The sequence below is a fragment of the Cardiocondyla obscurior genome, linkage group LG11, assembly GCF_019399895.1.
Source record: "Cardiocondyla obscurior isolate alpha-2009 linkage group LG11, Cobs3.1, whole genome shotgun sequence".
NCBI classification, from domain to species: domain Eukaryota; kingdom Metazoa; phylum Arthropoda; class Insecta; order Hymenoptera; family Formicidae; genus Cardiocondyla; species Cardiocondyla obscurior.
Window position 1 is genome coordinate 7080401 of NC_091874.1, and position 20116 is coordinate 7100516.

Below are 20116 nucleotides of genomic sequence, written 5' to 3' on the forward strand. Positions count from 1 at the left end.
TCTCTTTGCGACTAATTTCCATTTCTCTCCGCATATATTCGATGTCGATATCGTCCATACTCGATCTAGTCGCGTCTCCGTCAATCTCGCGTGGTTCCTCTACCTCGCTACCACTTTTATTTATTTATGTATATAACACTTTTACCTTTATTTAATCATTTATACCCCGTCAATATAGTTCAAATACCTGCCATATTTTTGAAACTTTCTTAGTGAATATTTTTTTAACAGGGAGGGGCCGACCTCTAAAAAGTGGTCAAGGTCACTCAGGGAGATGACCTTGACAACATATCTCAAGGTCGTCGAAATCGAAGAGGACTACCCTTTTATGCATAATTACCTGAACTTTTATAATATATAACTTTTCTTCAAATAAGAATCCTTCTTGTAGTAATTTAGACAACTCGTTTACAAAGTCTTTTAAAAAAATATTTAGTGGTGAAAGTTTAGAAGTTCCGCAGTATATTGCAATAACAAATGGTTTTTCTGTTCGACAATTTTTTATTAAGCCCAAGATAGGCCACAACTGGATATTAGAGCTTTTAAAAAGGGGAAGCCCATCTACGTTAAAGCTAATATATATTTTATTACTATGATTTGATAATAAATGTCGAGAAACAAATTGTTTTAATTGTTGTAATATACCCATATAAGATAATTCACCATTTTCTAACTTTTGAGTTGGCATAGACAAGGTAGTATTTAATAACGTACGGCTATCTAATGGCAAGTTTAAGTGCAACAAAGTTAAAATTTTTAACAGATTATTTAAAGCAACTAGAGGCATTTTAAATTTTACAGCCCAATCTCTTATTTGAACACATAAATTTTCCTTGTTATTATATTCAGATGCTAAATAAAATGTATGTGTGGCTTCAGTAAAAGTATGATGCAATATTGAATTATTACCAAGATTATTACATCTGTCTGCTGCACCGTCTTGTAATAAATTTAAATTCACGTTAGGGTTTATTACGTTATTTTTAATACTACTTACAATTAAATCTAGAGAACCATCTTGCGATAAATGTATATACATGTTAGGGTTTATTGTGTCATTTTCAAAAGTATTTTCAATACTATTTTCAATAAAATCAAAATTATTATTACTTTTAATATTATCAATGTTTTCAATATTCTTATTAATACAATGTTCAAATGTTTTATTTTTAATCTCTTCACTATTCTGTTTTTGTTTTATTTCTTCCCAAGTTTTTTGTATATCATTATTAATTCTACGGTATAACTGGCGAGTACTTACTACGCTTTTCGTTTTATGTTTAATCCTATGAGCCATTTTCAAATAACTTACATTATTTTCTTGAAATACAAAATTTTAATTATTAATCCTGTTGAAATCTTCGTCTTCTTGTCTCTTTCTTCGTCTATCTATTTCTTTTTTCTGCCTGGCAAGTGCATGCTTTAACCATATCTTGATACTATCCTCAATATCTTTGTTTGTAATTCCAGGTGTAGTATGTTTAATAGAATCTGAAATAAATAAATGAAACATTAAAAAACAATATAACTTAAGTACAATATAAAAAAAACATTAATAAAAATATACTTACCTATAATTACAGTTCTTAAATGTAAATCCGAGAACGGTCGTTTGTTTAATCGTTTACCATAAAAGCTGAATTCTGAAGCTAGTTCATCAATAAAAAGAAATTTTAAAATTCTTGATACTTTTGATGACACATCTCGTCCACCAAATGAAGATAAAGAAGCATTCTGAAAACATACATAGTTAAAATTACGTAACATATATTTCATAAACACTATAAAAAAACTAATATAACAGTTACATGCACATACATATTAAAATATAATTAAAAGATAACAAATCCATGCATACATTTAATACGTACCAAAATGTCAACTTGTTTTCTGTCTTTTAATATTTCTTGCACACGATCAACATCATTCATATTTTTCATAGGAAATTGAAAATCAAATTCTTGTAATAAGTCCTCTTTTTTTTTGTAGAATGGCTAATAGTTGTGAGTTTTGTGTTTTAATATGAGTTAAAAGACGTATAATTTTATCTTGGAAAACTGAAAAGAACATTTTAGAAGCAAAGTATTATTATATTACATCGTTGCGCTCACATTTACAAGACGCGTACACGTCCGGTCACTCTCTATTTCGTTCATCGCGCTCGCACTTAATCCCGAACTCGCGTCAGGAAAGAAAAGTTAGGAGTACAAAAGGAACAGTTTTATTCAAATCATCATAAAACTGTTCCTTTTGTATTCTTCAGTTTCTTTTCCTAATGCAAGTTTGGAGTTAAGCGCGAGCGTAACGACCGAAATAGAGATTGACCGAACGTGTGCGCGCCTTGTGAGTGTGAGCGCAATGTTCTTTCTCTTGACTGTCCGTGTGTAAATCAGATGTTTCCTCTGCTAATTTGCATTTATCTTGAGCTTTTTGTAAATCGTCTGAAACAATTTCGTCAAATATATGTATAATATTGCAAATTAAAAATACAGATAAAATTAAATTAACTTATAATATTAAAAGTGTATGTTATATACTTGTAAAAAATCATAAATATTTTATTTTTTTGCTCACCATTTTCATACAAGCACTTCACTATGGAGTACAGTTTCCACTTTGTCGTTTCCGAGTATTCCTTTTGTTGCAAAATTTTATTAAACTGTTTCTGATCTTTTATCGGCGGCCAAAATACTTCTTTTTTTCGAGGAGTTAGCCAAGAGCTTCTAACTACTGCAACACCCCCTCCATCATCAAATTCAATTACAACATAAGTCATAATCGATAAAAGCTGCTTATTTTTATTATAATGTTAATTAAAAGTATTATGCCATTCAAATTAACCTGTACACATACACACACAAAAACTATTTGTAATATGTCAAGTGACAAACAGTACATTAAGTATATAATTTGTTACATTAGTATTGTTTCTTTTATCTGTCAGGAGTTGCTCCGATGCAAACGACGAACAATACTAATGTAAAATTATTTAATAAATTAGCAGTAGGCAGAATATTAACAATAAATTACATCAACGTTCTCTGCGAGGAACAGCGAGGAAAATTTTACTCTGAATGTCCGTTCCGAAACCAACAAATTTTCCTCGCAGAGGACGTTTCAGAACGTAACCCTGAAGATTAACTGACCTATTATTATAATATTTTTTAATATTTTGTACTTTTATATCAGTAATTTTATCAAAGTAATTTTAGAGGTTAGATAACGCACATGACTTTGGCCCGCTTTCACTAACTCGATTGTGTGTATTAATATTAATTGTACATCTAAATGAAAATAATATAATAATAATATTATAATATCATTATTATATTATTTTCATTTAGATATACAAATATAATATTAAAAACAAATGATTACCTTCGATTTTCTTCGCACAATTGCTTCTTGAACATCTTCCTATGGAGAATGAAAAAACAAAGGACTGTAACTCGTAACTCACGATCACTCACGAACATGACGAAATAAATACCGACCAACACCGATGAAGTGCAGTCGGCCCGGTGTAAACCGCATAATAATCTACACCGGGTGCGTTCAGGTAGTCGCTATTAGCGCTATTTTCTTCTTCTTCTCCTTCTCTAATGCCACACATTAGAAAAAGAGAAGAAGAAAAAGATAGCGCTAATAGCGAATATCCAAACGCACCCACTAAATGACTTATTAGTGCGATTATCCGCGCGAAGTATAAATATATCCATGAAATGTTAATTCATGGATCACGCTAATATTTAATGGTTTTACCATAATTAACAATAATAGAACAACTTAATGCTAATGCACATTTTAAACACGATTCTAGTAATAACATATACAGGGTGTTTCAAACAATGTGTCACTCCCAAAAACTATGGGTAGAAAATTGAAATCTAAGACAAAAAGTCAAATGCAATTTTTAAAAATTCTCAATAGTTTTCGAGAAAAAAAAATTAAAATATATAAAATGTATAAACGTAAGAGTGACAAGGAAGCTGCGTGTGAGTGAGCGCGACAAACGACGGTGCCATTTCTAGTCATTCGCCTGTCGCGCTCACTCACGCGCAGCTTCCTTGTCACTCTTACGTCTATACATTTTATATATTTTAATTTTTTTCTCGAAAACTATTGAGAATTTTTAAAAATTGCATTTGACTTTTCGTCTTAGATTTCAATTTTCTACCCATAGTTTTTGGGAGTGACACATTGTTTAAGACATCCTGTATATACAGGGTGTATCATTTAATGTGTCACACCGAGTAGGAATAATAGGTAGGTCTTGGTGAGAATAATAAAAAAGTCTTATACCGTTTTGCAAAATTTTCAATGGTTATTGAGAAAAAAATTAATTTGTCTAGCGCAAGAGCGACAAGGAAGCCACGCATGAGTGAGCGCGACAGGCGAGTAGCTAAAAATGGTGCCGTTGCTTGTCGCGCTCACTCACGCGTGGCTTCCTTGTCGCTCTTGCGCTAGACAAATTAATTTTTTTCTCAATAACCATTGAAAATTTTGCAAAACGGTATAAGACTTTTTTATTATTCTCACCAAGACCTACCTATTATTCCTACTCGGTGTGACACATTAAATGATACACCCTGTATATATATAATTTTATGTCTTTAATTGTAAAAAAAATTTATTGCGTCATAGAAAGACTTTATTTCGAAGACTGTATGACGTTTTAAAAATGACGTTATTAATTAGTCTCAAAAATGACATCTTTTTAACGTTTATTATTAGTTGGAGACGTCAGAGACCAAAAATGACTAAAAATAGACGTCATTATGTCGTCTTTTAACGTCAGTCTGCTACTTGGGTACTGTCGGAATTTGTCAAATAAGATTTACTAAGCCTGAAACGACCTGCTAGCGTCACGTGTCTCGAATGTCGGGCCGGCGAGCCCGGGACGCTCGTCGGGATGCAGGATTCGAATGAGTAGGTCGTGAATGCATCGAGACGGAATTAAATGAAGAAATAAGACAATTTATTAGATAACAGCGGCGTTTGCTTGGTCAAGCGCCGTCGATATAAATACACGCAGATAGATACAAATAGATAATGTGAGCTGGACGCGAATATAATTACGCTGCGGGTATGTCGGGTCCGTAGATCACAATCGATACGACGCGTGCGCTATGTGATAATTCGCGGATAGTCGCGGATGCCCCACGTTAGGCACGGTGGATGTGGCGTAGCGGTGGGCGCGGTTTTCGGCGCGGATCGGAGATCTAGGAATGATCCTTTTCCTCAGGACCGACGGTACGTGGGACGCGGGCACGGAATGACGGGCGGGGCCCGCGTTACACTGATCGCGATGGGCGCGGTTCGTTCAATGCGCGCGGTACAGTGACTTTTTCAGTTGATCGCAAATAACACGTAAACCGCTGGATCAGAATGCACCTTGACCGGCGTCGTTTAGCCAAGAGTCCTTGGCCGAGGCAAAGAGCACTCCACCCTGTGGATCACGACGGTGCGACGGGATCTTTTTGTGTTTTGGACTATCCGTAACGCAGACATAGAATCGAGAGTCCTCGAAGGAGGCGGAGTGCGCTCCACCCCACGAGCTAGTCGTGCGTACTTCGTAGTTCGGAACGAGAGGATTGTGAGCGCCAGGAGTTCCTGGCCGAGATGAAGATTGCTTCACCCCGTGGTTCGTGCTCTAGGATCGGTTGTTCGCTCGGGAGCGAACGGATCAGGGCGGTGTCGCTGAGTCCTGGCGTCGACTTTTTATACATAAAAAGTGACGGCCCAGAGTTGCCGGGGCTCAGCGGGGCTCGTGACATTTCCCGACGCGTGGCGCCGAGGCGCCGGGAAGCGGCGCGCTCGGAAACGACGGGTCTCGACGTTGACGGCGCGGTTCGGCGGCGCTCGGGAGAGCTCGACTAACAAGGGGAGGTCGCGCTCAACGGAACACCGATTTTCTTCAAACTTGCAGGGTTTAAAGATTGGTGTTCCTAGAGATACTTGGTAAAGCCATTCGACGCACTACTCAAAAATAAGAGAGAAAAGTTAGTTTAAATATTTCGTGTCTATAAGTACAGAACAGTTATACTTACTTTCGAAGCATCGTGGTAGTCCAGAGGCTCAAGTCTAGTAAGCGCGGAATCACTGGTTTGATTCACGTTACGTATTTTATTTTTTTTAATTGTTACATTTTGGTGTAAACTTTAATAATTATATATTTTATTTTATTATTATAATATTATATAAAAGAAAAAAAATAATATATTTTTTATAAAGTTATTTATTTTATTAATTACATATACATGTTTTTATGACAAATACCACCCAGGGATATGTGATGTTAAGAATTAATAATATTGTTTCCTTGCACATGTAATCAATAAAATAAATAACTTTATAAAAAAATATATTATTACATTTTTTATTATTTTTTCTTTTTATATAATATTATAATAATAAAATAAAATATATAATTATTAAAGTTTACACCAAAATGTAAGAATTAAAAAAAAAAAAGATTAAAAAAAATTAAAATAAAATACGTAACATAAATCGAACCAGTGATTCCGCGCTTACTAGACTTGAGCCACCCGCTCTGGACTACCACGCTGCTTCGAAAGTAAGTATAACTGTTCTGTACTTATAGACATACGAAATATTTAAACTAACTTTTCTCTCTTATTTTTGAGTAGTGCGTCGAATGGCTTTACCAAGTATTTCTAGGAACACCAATCTTCAAACTCTGCAAGTTTGAAGAAAATCGGTGTTCCGTTGAGCGCGACCTCTCCTTGTAAGTCCGCGGATGGATTTAGCCGCGGAACGGCTACGCGCTGCCGTTCTATTCCGGCTGTTAAATAATATAAAGTTTGGGGCGCACCGCGCCCCGGGTCCCCGCCGGACGGTGTTGTGTCCGGCGGCCGGCCGATGTTGTGGCCGGAACGGTGCATCGCCGGGTGCACCGTTACAAACCAATCGTGATTTATTTATGAATCCAACAAAATTCTCGCAAAGAGAATAATATAAATGGAGAGAGAAAAGGGAGGAGGGGAAGCTTTAAGATAAAATTACCCAAGCAATATTACGAAAACTAAATTCAACGTAATTTAATAAATTCGCGTTTCCTAGGTAATAATCGCCGTTTGACAACTACATGTGACGCGAGTGATCGTTCCTCTGGCAATGAGGGACGTGTGTTACGGCTCAATGACTTGCTTGGCTTACTTATTGTCGATATTCGTACGTGTATACGTGCAGACGCATTTCTCTTCGCACGAGCGGGCTTACAAATCCGATTACAGCCCCGGGCCGTTGTAGCAAGTCGACTACTGGTTTTTCGAGGTGCAAAGCGAAAGGGGGGAAAAAAGAAAAAAAAGAGAGAGGGAAAAAAAGAAATAGACGAGCCGAAGAGAAAGAATGAGAGAAAACATCACGAGGATCGGGAGGAAGAAGGAAAGGCTAGTTTCCGATTGAACAGGGAGGATTTGAGAAAAGGGGTAAAAGCCAGGGTGCGCCCTTACAAATAGAATGGCGAAGGAGACCCGACGGTTTTATCATTGGGGCGATAGAATCTACGAATACGGCCACCACCAATCGTTTGTCTCGAGAAAACGCGACACGCGCGGGGTTCGACTAGCGTCACTACGTGATTAATTTGTAACACGGTAATTTCGGATTCGGAAAGCTCGTCGGAAGCCACGGTACGAGTGAAAGGAACCGAGACGTGGTTAACGTAAAAATAAATGATTTATTATGCTTGATTAAGAACAACAGAAATAACGTAAAGAGACAGATAATATAATAGCAAAAATGGAACTAAAAGTAAAAGAAACAATATTCGCCGGGAGCTGGATTGACGCGGGAAGCAGTCCGGGCCGCTTAGGCCGTATTACGTGCATCAATTCCGTGGACACGGGATGGCCGTTCGGGCCGTACAGTCTCCGCGGTCGCGAGTCGGCGGCGCAGGTTACAAGGTGGGCCGTTCAGGCCGTATGGATCGGACAGTCTCCGCGGTCGCGAGTCGGCGACGCAGATCACAAGGTGGGCCGTTCAGGCCGTATCGATCGGACAGTTTCCGCGGTCGCGAGTCGGCGGCGCCGGTTACAAGGTAGGCCGTTCAGGCCGTATCGGTCGGACTGGCTCCGCGGTCGCGAGTCGGCGGCGCAGCAGCGAAATTTGCCTACGAGGCTGAATGATAGGGCAGGGACGGCGAGAGAGAGCGATCCGGGAGCGCCCGGTCGAGGGAAGGCTCGGGAGCGCCCGAGTCTCGGCGGTATCGGTGTCGAGGATGGCCGGGAGCGCCCGGTCGAAGGAAGGCTCGGGAGCGCCCGAGTCTTGCGGAGCGAAGTCGGTTTCGAAAGCCGCGTGAGCCCGGTCGAGAAAAACTTGGGAGCGCCAAAGTCCTGGAAGATCGGTTGCTGGGGTGCTCCCCAGCGCGGAAAAAGGTGCCTCGTCTGCGCTCGAGGCAGCTTATATACCCGTGGGCCCGAGAGTGGGGGGCCCCCACTCCCGAGCGGTCGGGTGGCGGTGCGCGGTGTGGGCGGTTGGGCGGCCCATGTTACGTGTCGTGTAGATCCACGCTACGCGCCGCGGGCGGTTGGTCGGCCCGCGTAATTTAACTTATGGACGGGACCGCGCAAATCTTAAGCGAACGGTGGTAGTCGCGGCGCGGGGTCTAAATGTTTTAAACTCAGGGGCCTAGGGCCACAATGTATTGACATTTAAAAAGTCCTTTATGTGTATTAATTGTTAATAAATGCTGTGAACTTTCATCTACGGAAACTTGCAAAAATGCTTCTTTTAAATCAATTTTTGAATAGTATTTTGATCTTGTTTTATTTTCTATATTTTGTGTTTGAAGTTTCGCAATTGCGTGATCGAATTTGGGTGGTGCATAGCGAATAGCTTTGAGCTGTGGGTTAACTGTAACTTTAAAATCAGCACACAGACGGACGTCATTGTTAGGTTTAATTACAGGGACCACTGGAGTGGCCCACTCACTTGTTTCAATAGGGACAATAATATTTTCCTGTACTAATCTTTTTAATTCTTTCTCAACTTTATCTTTTAAAGCGAATGGTATTGATCGTGCTAATACGTATTTAGGTTGTACACCGTTTTTTAATTCTAATTTTATTTTACCTTTATTGAATGATTCTTTGCCCGATTTAAAAAAATTTTTATGTTTAAGTAGTATTTTATCTAATTTAATCTTACTATTATTTAATTCAATACTATGAAAATTTATTTCTTTATATAATGGCCATAGTCCAAGAGCATTTAGCCATGATCTACCTATTATCGGAGGTCCCGAAGATTTTGTTACATAGACATCTGAGCTTATCTTTTTTTGATTGGCCTTAACTGCCAGTTGTTTTAACATACCCATTGGTTTATTTATTGTTTTATCGTGGTTAATAAATTCGACATCCACGTTATACAATTTGAGTGTATTAAAATATTTGTCTTTTAAATTTTTAAAAATAATTGACATTGCGGCTCCCGTATCAATTTTCATTTTAATTTGAACTCCATTTATTTCAACAGTCATGTACTGCGGTTCAACACGCGTTTTTCCAGGGATATAAGCGGTATTCATATTATAAATGTCTGCTTGGCCATTTCGGAATAATTCTTGTAAATCTTCCGTAATACTATCGGTATCGCTAGTTTTATTTTGACTATTTATATATCCAACGCGAGTTGTTCTGTTAAACGAATTACTTTTACATGCAGGTCTTATATGACCTTTTTTATTACATGCATAACAAATTGCATTTACGTATCTACATTTATGTGTCGGGTGATTAGATTTACCGCAACAATAACATGATGAGTATGAACGCTGAAGGTACGAAGGTTGTCGTCCTTGATAATTGCGATACTGCGGTGTGTCATTTCCACGAGACGGGCTGAGTCGTTGCTGATAACGATGTGCTGATCCTCTTGAAGATGATCCTCTCGATGTTTTTGATGCTGAATTTATTGGTCTTTGTCCTGATGAAAGCCTTGCTGCTCTATCTACTGGTCTAGTTCTCTTCTGGAAATTGTCCAATTTATAAATTTTTTCATAACGTTAGCTTGATTTATTACCTTGTTGTAATTTTTCGGCTCCTTTCTCTGCTGCTTCTGAACCCAATGCTTTTTTAAGAGCAATATCTAATTTAGTAGTTTCAATTTTTAATAGTTCAGCTTTAATAATTTTGCTTTTTAATCCAGTTATTAGTTGGTCTAATACTTGATCGTCAATGTCACTATCGCGAAATTTGCAATCTTTCGCTAATTCTTTCAATGCAGCAACATACTGAGAAATAGTTTCGTCGCTCCGTTGGATTCGTTGTCGAAATGTATTACTATGTATTAAATATGAAGCTGGTGGTTTTAAATAATCTTTCACTATCTTGATTAATTCTTCATGTTTTCTCTCCCGGTTTATTGGGTTTACAAATTTTGTCGATCACATCGTATGTAGCAGCATTTACTTTACTTAATAAAATTGATCTTTTCTTTGCAGCCTCAATTATATCATTTGCAATGAAATATTGTTCAATGCGATCAATGAATCGTTTCCAATCATCTTTGTCAATATCGAAATCTAAATTTGCAGAAAATTACATGGTTTTTCGTGATAGAGTCATAAGACTACTTGACTGTTCTGTGCTTACTTTGTTTGGAGTCTGCTGTCCTGTTTTCTTGACCGTATGAGTTTTGTTTTGCTGCTCACTTTTAATAGCTTCTGGTATCTTGATTTGTTCTCCTCTGCCTGCACTAATTTCTTGTTTGATGTATGCACGTAATTTCTCGCGAAGACTATTGAGTGTATCAGCTTCTTCAATTTTTATGTTGTTTGCTTCACAAACAAGTTTTAGATTGGTTTTGTTTAATTCTTGTATCCATGCTGTGCCAGTTATGTTGGACATTTGTAAGTTTAATTATTTTTTTTTTTAATCCTCGTCGCCAGTTATTGTATTCATTAGGAAGGGAATGTTGTGATCACTGAGACTGTTAAACGACGACTGACTTTTATTCTCTTTGCTTACAATGCACTGATTAATATTACTATTAACCATGCTACATTAGTAAGGCTCTACATAATAACTATTAACCGTTCTACATATACTACATATATTACAGCTGCCTTCATATCAATGAAAGCTATTACTAGCTTCCCCTCCTTTCCCTCTATTCTTCTATTTATCAGCTGGTTTAAAACATAAATTTGATCCAACGTTCCCATGTATCTCCTGAATCCTGCCTGACTCTGTGGAACTATTTTTTTCTCTTCCACTTCTTCTCTTATTTTTCCCTCCAAAACCGACGCATACACTTTATACCCTGTTTGTGTCAGTGTCACCTCTCTGTATTCTTTCACTTTTTCTCCTTTTCCTTTCTTTAAGACTGGCACAACTATCCCTTCCCTCCACTCTTCTGGAAACCCTTCCCCTTTCCACACCCTTTTGCATATTTCCCATAACTCTTCTTTCACCTCCTCTCCCCCTTCTCTCCATATCTCATTTTCAATGTCGTCACTCCCTGCTGCCTTTCCTTTTTTCAGCTTTTTTATTACCTTTTCAAACTCCTCTCTTTCCATCTCCTTTTTCTCATCTTCCTCCTTACTTCTCTCTACTTCCTCTCCCACTCTCCATTCCATTCCTCCCAATACCCCCCTGAAGTAATCTTTCCATTCTCTTATTTCTATCTTCTCATCCACCCCCCTCCTTTCCTTCCTTCCTTTGTTTACTATTTTCCATACATCTCCTTTTGTCTTTGCCTGCTCCACCTCTTTTTCCCATTTCCTTTTCTCTTCCTCTTTCTTTCTGTCACATAGCTTCTTATACTCCTTCTTACTTTTCTTATATTCATTCCCACTCCCTCCACTCTCTCTCCATTTTTCCAGTTCCTCTTTAACCTTCCTTTTACTCCTTCTGCATTCTTCGTCCCACCAAACCTCTACCGCTTTTTCCTTCCTTTCCCCTTCCTTATTATTCACTTCTCTTCTTACTTCATTTTAAGTAAAAAATAAATATTAATTTTAAATTATTAAATATTAATTTTTTAAAATAATAAAAAGCTCTCTATCTTTCTCTTTTGCTCTCTCTTTCTCAATCTCTCTCCCACCATCTATTAAAATAAAGTTTTAAAAAAATATCAATTTACAAATATAAAATATTGATTTTATGAAATTATTGATTTATTGATTATATAAACTAGCTCCATCTATTAGCAAAAAATAGAAAAGTACAAATTCGACAATAACCATAACATTAAAAAATCAGCCCAAACAAATTAAAAAATGAAATATTTCGTAAACGCGTAAAGAAAAAAAAATAAAAATATATTTATTAATAAAGTCGACCACGATCTATCGAATAAACATAAAAAAAAATCGGATAAATGTAATATAGAAAAAAAAAAATACATCAAATGGTACCGGTACGATTTTTCGCGTAAAAGATAGCGATAGTCATAGTCAAGACAGTTCGTCCACTTGACGCGAGACACTACCGCGTCTCTTGATATATATATATATATATTCATTTACTGCTGTCTTTATTTGTTCATTTATGCGCTCTGAATTATTATTATTCTCAAGATTCGAATACATTACCTACTTATTTCTCTTAAAAACTTAAAAATTGATTAATATTTTTATTACTTATTTCCTTGTTTCAATCCCCTGTATTAATTAGTTATAATAAATGTTTAATTCAAAAATTGTAAATTTAAATCTCGGCAATTTTTAATTAAACCCCTAGAATCCATTTGTTACAAAACCACCTCCGGTTCTTTCCCTGGGAACAAGAAGTAAAATTCTTTCCCTCAAAAAATCGAAAATCGCGCTAATCCAAACCTTCTGTCGTTTAAATTTATTCATAGCGCTTAATACGCGTGGCGCTGACACTGCACGCGTCACGCAAGGATCGGTAGTTGCGTCTCTCCCTCTTTCTCCAAACTCTTTACCTGCTCTCAACCATTTCCTTAAACTAGTGAAAAGCGGTAACCTTCCTTTAAGGAATATTTCTCTTCCTGACGTAACATACTACCGATTTTTGGAGGCTCGTCCGGGATTGTGAGCGTGGTTTTTCGCAAATGGATACCAGAGCAACCTCTGATAAAGCAGAAGTAGATAAAGCCTATAAAGCAGCAGTTGAACAAACGAGCAAACCAAAACAGACACAACCACAAATACACACTTCGACACCCACTGTTACCAAAAATCCACCAACTAAGCAATCAAATCCCTTACAAACCATCACGGAACGCGGATCTACGCCACCACCCGATATATCCGAGGTAACGAAGGGATCCACAATTAAATTAGACGATACCCGAATACCCCTAGCGCCAAAGCGATTACAAGCGTATTACAGCAAAATCGAACCCGTAGTAGAAACTAGAAAAATGGCGAATTCAAATACGTTCGCCACGCTAAAATATGCAGTGGAGGCGGTTCCCTTCTTTGACGGCAAAAATATCTCCATAAATTATTTCGTCGAGGGATGTGAAGAGGCAAAGAATATGTTGCCTCCTGAAGCCGAGGAACAATTCGCGAAAGTAATTAGAACGCGGATAACGGGCGAAGCTCGACGAACGATCCAGGGGGTAGAATTTGATACTGTGGCTCAATTAACAAAATATTTAGAGAACATTTTTGGACAAGATAAAAATGTTTATCAACTACAGGGGGAATTGGGCAAAGTATCACGTAATTACGTATGCTAATAGAGTGAGACTTCTAGGAAACAGAATAATGGACGTGCACAAGAGAATGATTGATGATTACGAGCAATTAACCGAAATCAGGAATACTTTAGAAAAAGATTTATGCAAATGTTTTATACGAGGATTAAAAGCAGAAATAGAGCAAAGGGTAAAAAGGGATTTAAATGTGCATGAAACTGTTAATGATACTCTAAACATAGAAAGAGAGCTACGTGAAATTACTGAAATACGACACGGTAAAGTCTCAGCCACCCCTAGATCATCGAATACAGATCGTTCTCGGGAAATTTGCCAGTTATGCCTCAAAGAAGGGCATGTTGCCTCAAACTGCAGAAAGTTAACAGTACAAACCGGGAACCATTTTAATGTCCCAAACGAAATTTTAATTTGTCAAATCTGTAAAAAACGCGGACATAGTGCCGAAAAATGTCGGTTACGCGAAACAAATAATCGTCGGTTTATAAACTTAATACAAGAAAATAAATTTAATTGTCATATCTGTAATAAACCCGGTCACAATGCAAGAAATTGGAGATTTAATAACAACAATAATAATAATAATAACAATCAAAGTAGGGCAACGTTAATCTGCCAATGGTGCGACAAATCGGGGCACACCGCAAATAATTGTTGGAAGAAACAGCAAGAATCGAGAATAACTGAGCATAAAACACGAATAACGTGTCAAATATGCGAAGGATTCGGTCATTCAGCCAAAGAATGCCGAAATAATGTGAGGCAAAACAGCTCTAAGGAGGTAGAGCACTGCCGCTACTGTAAAAAAGAAGAGCACATGTTAGATAATTGTGAGCTAAGGATTGCTAACAATAAAAGGCGTGAAGCAATAAGTGCGGGAAACGCCAGTGGCCCCTCAAAGATGGGTGTGCAGCAGGGGTCCGGACGGATCTTACACCCAGTGATGACTCTCCGGAAATAAGTCAAAGAATAGAGCCCGAAATTCGGCCGGTCACTGTAAACTTAGATAGGCATAGTCATGTACCCACAATTTAGGTGAAATTAAATAATCAAAGTCAGAACGCGACCTTTATGTTAGATACAGGTTCAGGTCCGAATATAATATTAAAAAAAATTTAATTTCTGACAAAATTAAAATTGATTACGGAAATATTTTAAGATTGAACGGTATAAATGATTATCCAGTATATACTCTTGGTAGAGTAGTAATTCCATTATTTAAAAAACAAGTAATTTTTCATATCGTATCAAAAGATTTTCCAATTTCTCAAGCCGGAATATTAGGTAATGATTTTTTCAAACAAACGAATTCGCGAATAGACTATGCTGAGGGACATTTAGAAATATCGGGAGAAAGAATTTAATTTTCTACTCCCGAAACAATTACCGTTCCACCGCAGGCCAAATCTCTATTCTTTGTACGAATTTCAAATCCAGAAATTGAGGTCGGATATGTACCGCGAATGAAAGTCGTCCACGGTATTTATCTGGGAGATACCGTCGCCACCAATAAAGACGGAAAAGCTTATCTAAACATAATTAGTACACTGAACGAATCTATCGAAGTTCAGGTACCTACAATACAACTACTACCGTTAAGCGAGATGCAGATAGAAAGCATCGAGAAGAACAATAAAGAATGGCAGACCGTTGAAATGTCACGAGACTCCGAGGTTAAGAAAATCCATGACGGAGTAAATCACGATAGCAACGATCTCTGTCATCAGGACTTCATCGATGGAAAATTTCTTGAAGACAAAATCCAGAAGAAAATTAAAAAGAGAGAGGGAAATAAAATAAAAATTACACAGGAGAAGGATGTGAAGACATCGCCTGGTAAGAACCTTAATGAAATTAATAATGGGGAAAATTTCCAAACCCCGTCCAAAGAAGAAAAATATATAAATTTAATTGCCCAGGAGAAGGATGCCAGGACATCGCCGGGAAATATAATAAATAAAGAGGTAAATCTCCAAGCCTCACAAAAAGAATCTAAAATTTCCAAAGATTCTACTCCTGTCAATCACGAGGAGGGAAATTTCCAAACCTCACTATGTGATCTGACCTCCTCCAGTAATTCTAAAATGGATCCATTGAAAATGATAAAAGAATTGAAATTTCCGCGAGTTAAAGAACTCGGAAATAATGAAGATACTCCCTCTCACATTACCTTCGAAGAGTTAGCGAAGAAGTTGCATTTATATGATAAATGTAAAGTTAATAATAATAAAAGTAAAATAACAATAAATAAACCGTCTTCAAGAATATCAACCTCCATGGAAAAACAGTCGCAACGAATAATAGAAGAATCTACAACCTCCCGTTTGGATAAAAAGAAAAGGAAGGATAAAATTAGCGCGCAATGCCTAGCCGTAATAGATGAGCAAGAAAATAAGCGCCTTTCTGAGATAATGAAATTACTGCGCTTAGAACACGTAAACGCCACCGAAAAGGAAAACGTAACGGATCTCATTAATAGAAGCCAGGACAGATTTCACATACCCGGAGAGAAACTGATCTTCACTCAGGTACTGCAACACCAAATACCCACAACAGATGACCAACTGATTAACACTCGGCAGTACCGCTTTCCACAAAAGCATAAAGAGGAAATAAATAAACAGGTAGACGAACTGTTGAAGGAAGGAATAGTAAAACCTTCACAGTCGCCGTATAATACACCCATATGGATCGTGCCGAAGAAGGACGATTCGCAAGGGAATAAACGATGAAGAATGGTGTTGGATTTTAGAAGCCTCAACGAAAAAACAATCGGAGATGCCTATCCATTACCTAACATCGTCGATATACTGGATCAATTAGGCGGTGCTAAATATTTTTCCGTCTGTGATCTAGCTTTCGGATTTCATCAAATAAAAATGGATCCAAAGGATAGCCATAAAACGGCTTTCACAACTCCGTTCGGGCATTACGAGTTCGAAAGAATGCCCTTCGGATTAAAAAACGCACCTGCCACTTTCCAGAGATTAATGGATCTCGTGTTAATGGGATTACAGGGCCGCGAATTATTCGTATATATGGACGATATAGTCATATATGCAAAAACATTAGAAGAACATGGAAAAAAATTCAACCAATTAATACAGCGGTTGCGAGAGGCGAACCTGAAATTACAGCCGGATAAGTGTGAATTTTTGAAATCAAAAGTAACCTATCTCGGTCATGTAATTAGCAAGGATGGCGTAACACCAGATCCGAAAAAGCTGGAAGCCGTCAAATCATTTCCACGACCAAAAACGCTTAAAAATATTAAACAATTTTTGGGCTTGGCTGGATATTACCGTAGGTTCATACCAAGCTTCTCGAAACTAGCTAAACCATTAACCGCACTATTAAAAAACGATACAGCATTCGAATGGACTTCAAGTCAAGAGGAAGCATTCGAATTATTAAAGCAAAATTTATGTGAAGACTCCGTGTTGCAATATCCGGATTTTTCACAACCGTTTATCCTAACTACGGATGCCTCAGGAATAGCTGTAGGAGGAATTTTGTCGCAGGAAATAATAAACAAAGATCAACCCGTGGCATATGCATCACGTACATTAACAGAAAATGAAGCAAAATACGACATATATGAGAAAGAGGTATTAGCGATAGTCTATTGTGTGAAACATTTTCAACCATACTTATACAGTCGAAAATTCACTTTAGTCACGGACCACAAACCATTGCTTTGGTTTAAAAATGCACAAAATGCAAATATGCGCATATTACGTTGGCGGTTAAAATTAGCTGAGTATGACTACGATGTCGTATACAAGGCCGGAAAAACGAACGTAAACGCAGATGCATTGTCAAGAAATCCGGTGGAAGAAAAAAAATGTAATATAATTAAACCTGTGAAAAAATTAAATCCGAACGATCCTAAGGATGCTGAATTGATCGCGCAAATGCTAGAAGAATCTGATAATGACAGTGAAGAAGACGACGATTACAAACTATACTTGTCTGATGAGGAAGAAATAGAAAAGGAAATTAATAAAAATGAAATAAGCAAAAATGATTCGATACCCTTTACAGAACAGGAATTAAATGAACCATCACAAGAAATTGTAGAAAAGGCGTTAATGCATGATCCACCAGAGGAACATCGAATACAAACACGAAGCCTTACAGCAAAAAAGGCAAGGACAGAACTATTAAAAGACAAGGAAATCGAAAAAGAGGACGAGCAGGTAGATGAATCCGACAAGGAAGGAGAAAGCGACAGTGGAAGCGAAGATGAGAGTGAGACAGAGGAAAATAGAAATTTACCCGTTATTACAGATATTCAAGATGTACCTAATAACATAATTGAAACACGTGATTTACTCTTCTTACGAAAAGATAATATCACATACTTTACTGACACCGAAGGAAATCCTTTAGATTCTGGTTCGCAAAAATTATTTGAAAGAAATGAACTACCGAAAATTAAAACGCTTGCTTTAGGGGAAACGCAACCGATTAAATATAAGAAATATTATTACATTATCTTACCAATCAGCGAAGGAGTCCGGGAAGGACCAACTTTAACTTTACAACACATATCTACAGCTATAAAAAATCTGCGAACTATCTCCGACGAACTAAATCTGCAAACAGTTAGTATTGCAAAAACCGACCTAATAAACAATGTACCTTGGGGCAAAATTAAAAATCTACTACATATAATTTTCTTAAATTCACTCACAAAGTTAATAATCTGCAACGGATCAATAAAATATCCTCCCAGAGATCTCCGATCGTCAAAATCGAAGAAATGCATTGCTCACCAACGGTGGGGGGGGGGCATCGCGGAGTAAATAAAACAAATAATAGAATCAAACATAAATATTACTGGGAGAATTTAAAACAAGAAGTTCAACTATATATCCAACAATGTTTACAGTGTCAGTTGAAAAAATTAGTTAGGGTAAAAACTAAACAACCCATGCTAATAACTGACACGCCGGGAGCATCTTTTGACAAAATTGCCATGGATATTGTAGGGCCTCTGCCAAAAACCGACAGAGAAAATGAATATATATTGACCATGCAAGACCAGCTGACAAAATTCTGCATGGGCGTACCATTACAAAATCAGACATCCGAAACAATAGCTGAAGTATTTGTAGACAGATTTATCTGTGTACTAAGCGCCCCAAAAGCAATTTTAACCGATCAAGGAAGGAATTTCGTGAGCGAATTAATCAAAAAGATAGCGAAAATATTTAGAATACGAAAATTTCGTACCACGGCATTCCACCCACAATAACGGCTCGTTAGAAAGGTCTCACCATGCTCTTGGCGAATATTTAAAGCAATACGCCAATGAACAAAAGGAATGGGACAAATGGGTCGGACTTGCCATGTTCAATTATAATACTTGTGTACATGAGGCGACAAAACATACACCGTACGAACTGGTATTTGGAAAGATAGCCAGAGTACCGACGGACGAACCACTTGGTCCGGAGGAAAAATTAGCTAATTACGACGATTATTTGATAAGCTTAGTTACACAACTCCATAATTTACAAATAAATGCCTTTAAAAATGTAACTGAAGCAAAGGAAAAATCTAAAAAACATTACGACAAGAAAATAAATCCGAAAATTTTTAAACCCGGCGACTATGTATTTTTATTGAAAGGGCCAAAGCCAGGGAAATTCGGCAATCAATATACTGGGCCCCACAAAGTTTTAGAAATCATAAACAAAAACAATGTGAGAATAAGAATTAAGAAAAACACGAAAGTTGTACATCCAAACAGACTCCGCGTATTATATATAAAACCGAATGGATGAGAATAAAAATTATATTTTCAGATGGATTCGAGATTTAAATGGATTATCGTTACGATCATCTTAACACGTATTACTAAAGCATACGGAATAATCGGCTATGATTGCGGATCGGCGAATTTAAATATTATAACCTTATCATTACTGGATGTTGAAAACTGCAATATACCGTTAACTCAACCTCAGGTAGACCGAACCTACATACAGCTGCTGCAATTATCTAAATTTGAGGGATTACCAGTAATACAGTGTAAAGTTTCAATAAATCGAAATGTATATCACTGCGGAATGCATTCACATATTTCAACAGTAGCCATGCTGGGCAATGGGCAAGCTGAATATATTTTTAAAACTACAGTTGATCAGTGCAAGAAGATGCATGCAACAGGATCATTCTCATTTTCAACATATAATCACGTTTATGGATTAAAAGTAAATCAAACCGTAATGCAACCGATTACGCTTGCAGGAACTGCACGTACCGACGGACATTGTTGCGGCAGCTATTATTCAGATCCTTATGGAAGTTGGGACAATGTTGTTGTGCAAGCGATAATAACAATTACTTTAATTACTCATCAAGTTACTGTTAATTTGGAGGCGAATCAAATTCGCCTAAGATCAGGAACTGTATGTATATATACAGATAATAATTGCATAGATATTGATGGGGG

General features: G+C 37.3%; 1 protein-coding gene and 1 pseudogene across 1 annotated transcript; both read right to left on the bottom strand.

Annotated features, from left to right (window-relative positions):
• Positions 1 to 2214: 2214 nt before the first annotated feature.
• LOC139106524 (uncharacterized) lies at positions 2215 to 2974 on the bottom strand (annotated as a pseudogene).
• A 7924-nt stretch (positions 2975 to 10898) lies between these two features.
• On the bottom strand, positions 10899 to 12929 carry LOC139106706 (golgin subfamily A member 6-like protein 22). The gene is made up of 3 exons (XM_070663645.1): positions 12916 to 12929; positions 11184 to 11951; positions 10899 to 11025 (listed from the first exon to the last, which is right to left on the bottom strand). Exons 1-3 carry the CDS (start codon positions 12927 to 12929, stop codon positions 10899 to 10901), a joined length of 909 nt encoding a protein of 302 aa, XP_070519746.1.
• Positions 12930 to 20116: the final 7187 nt, after the last annotated feature.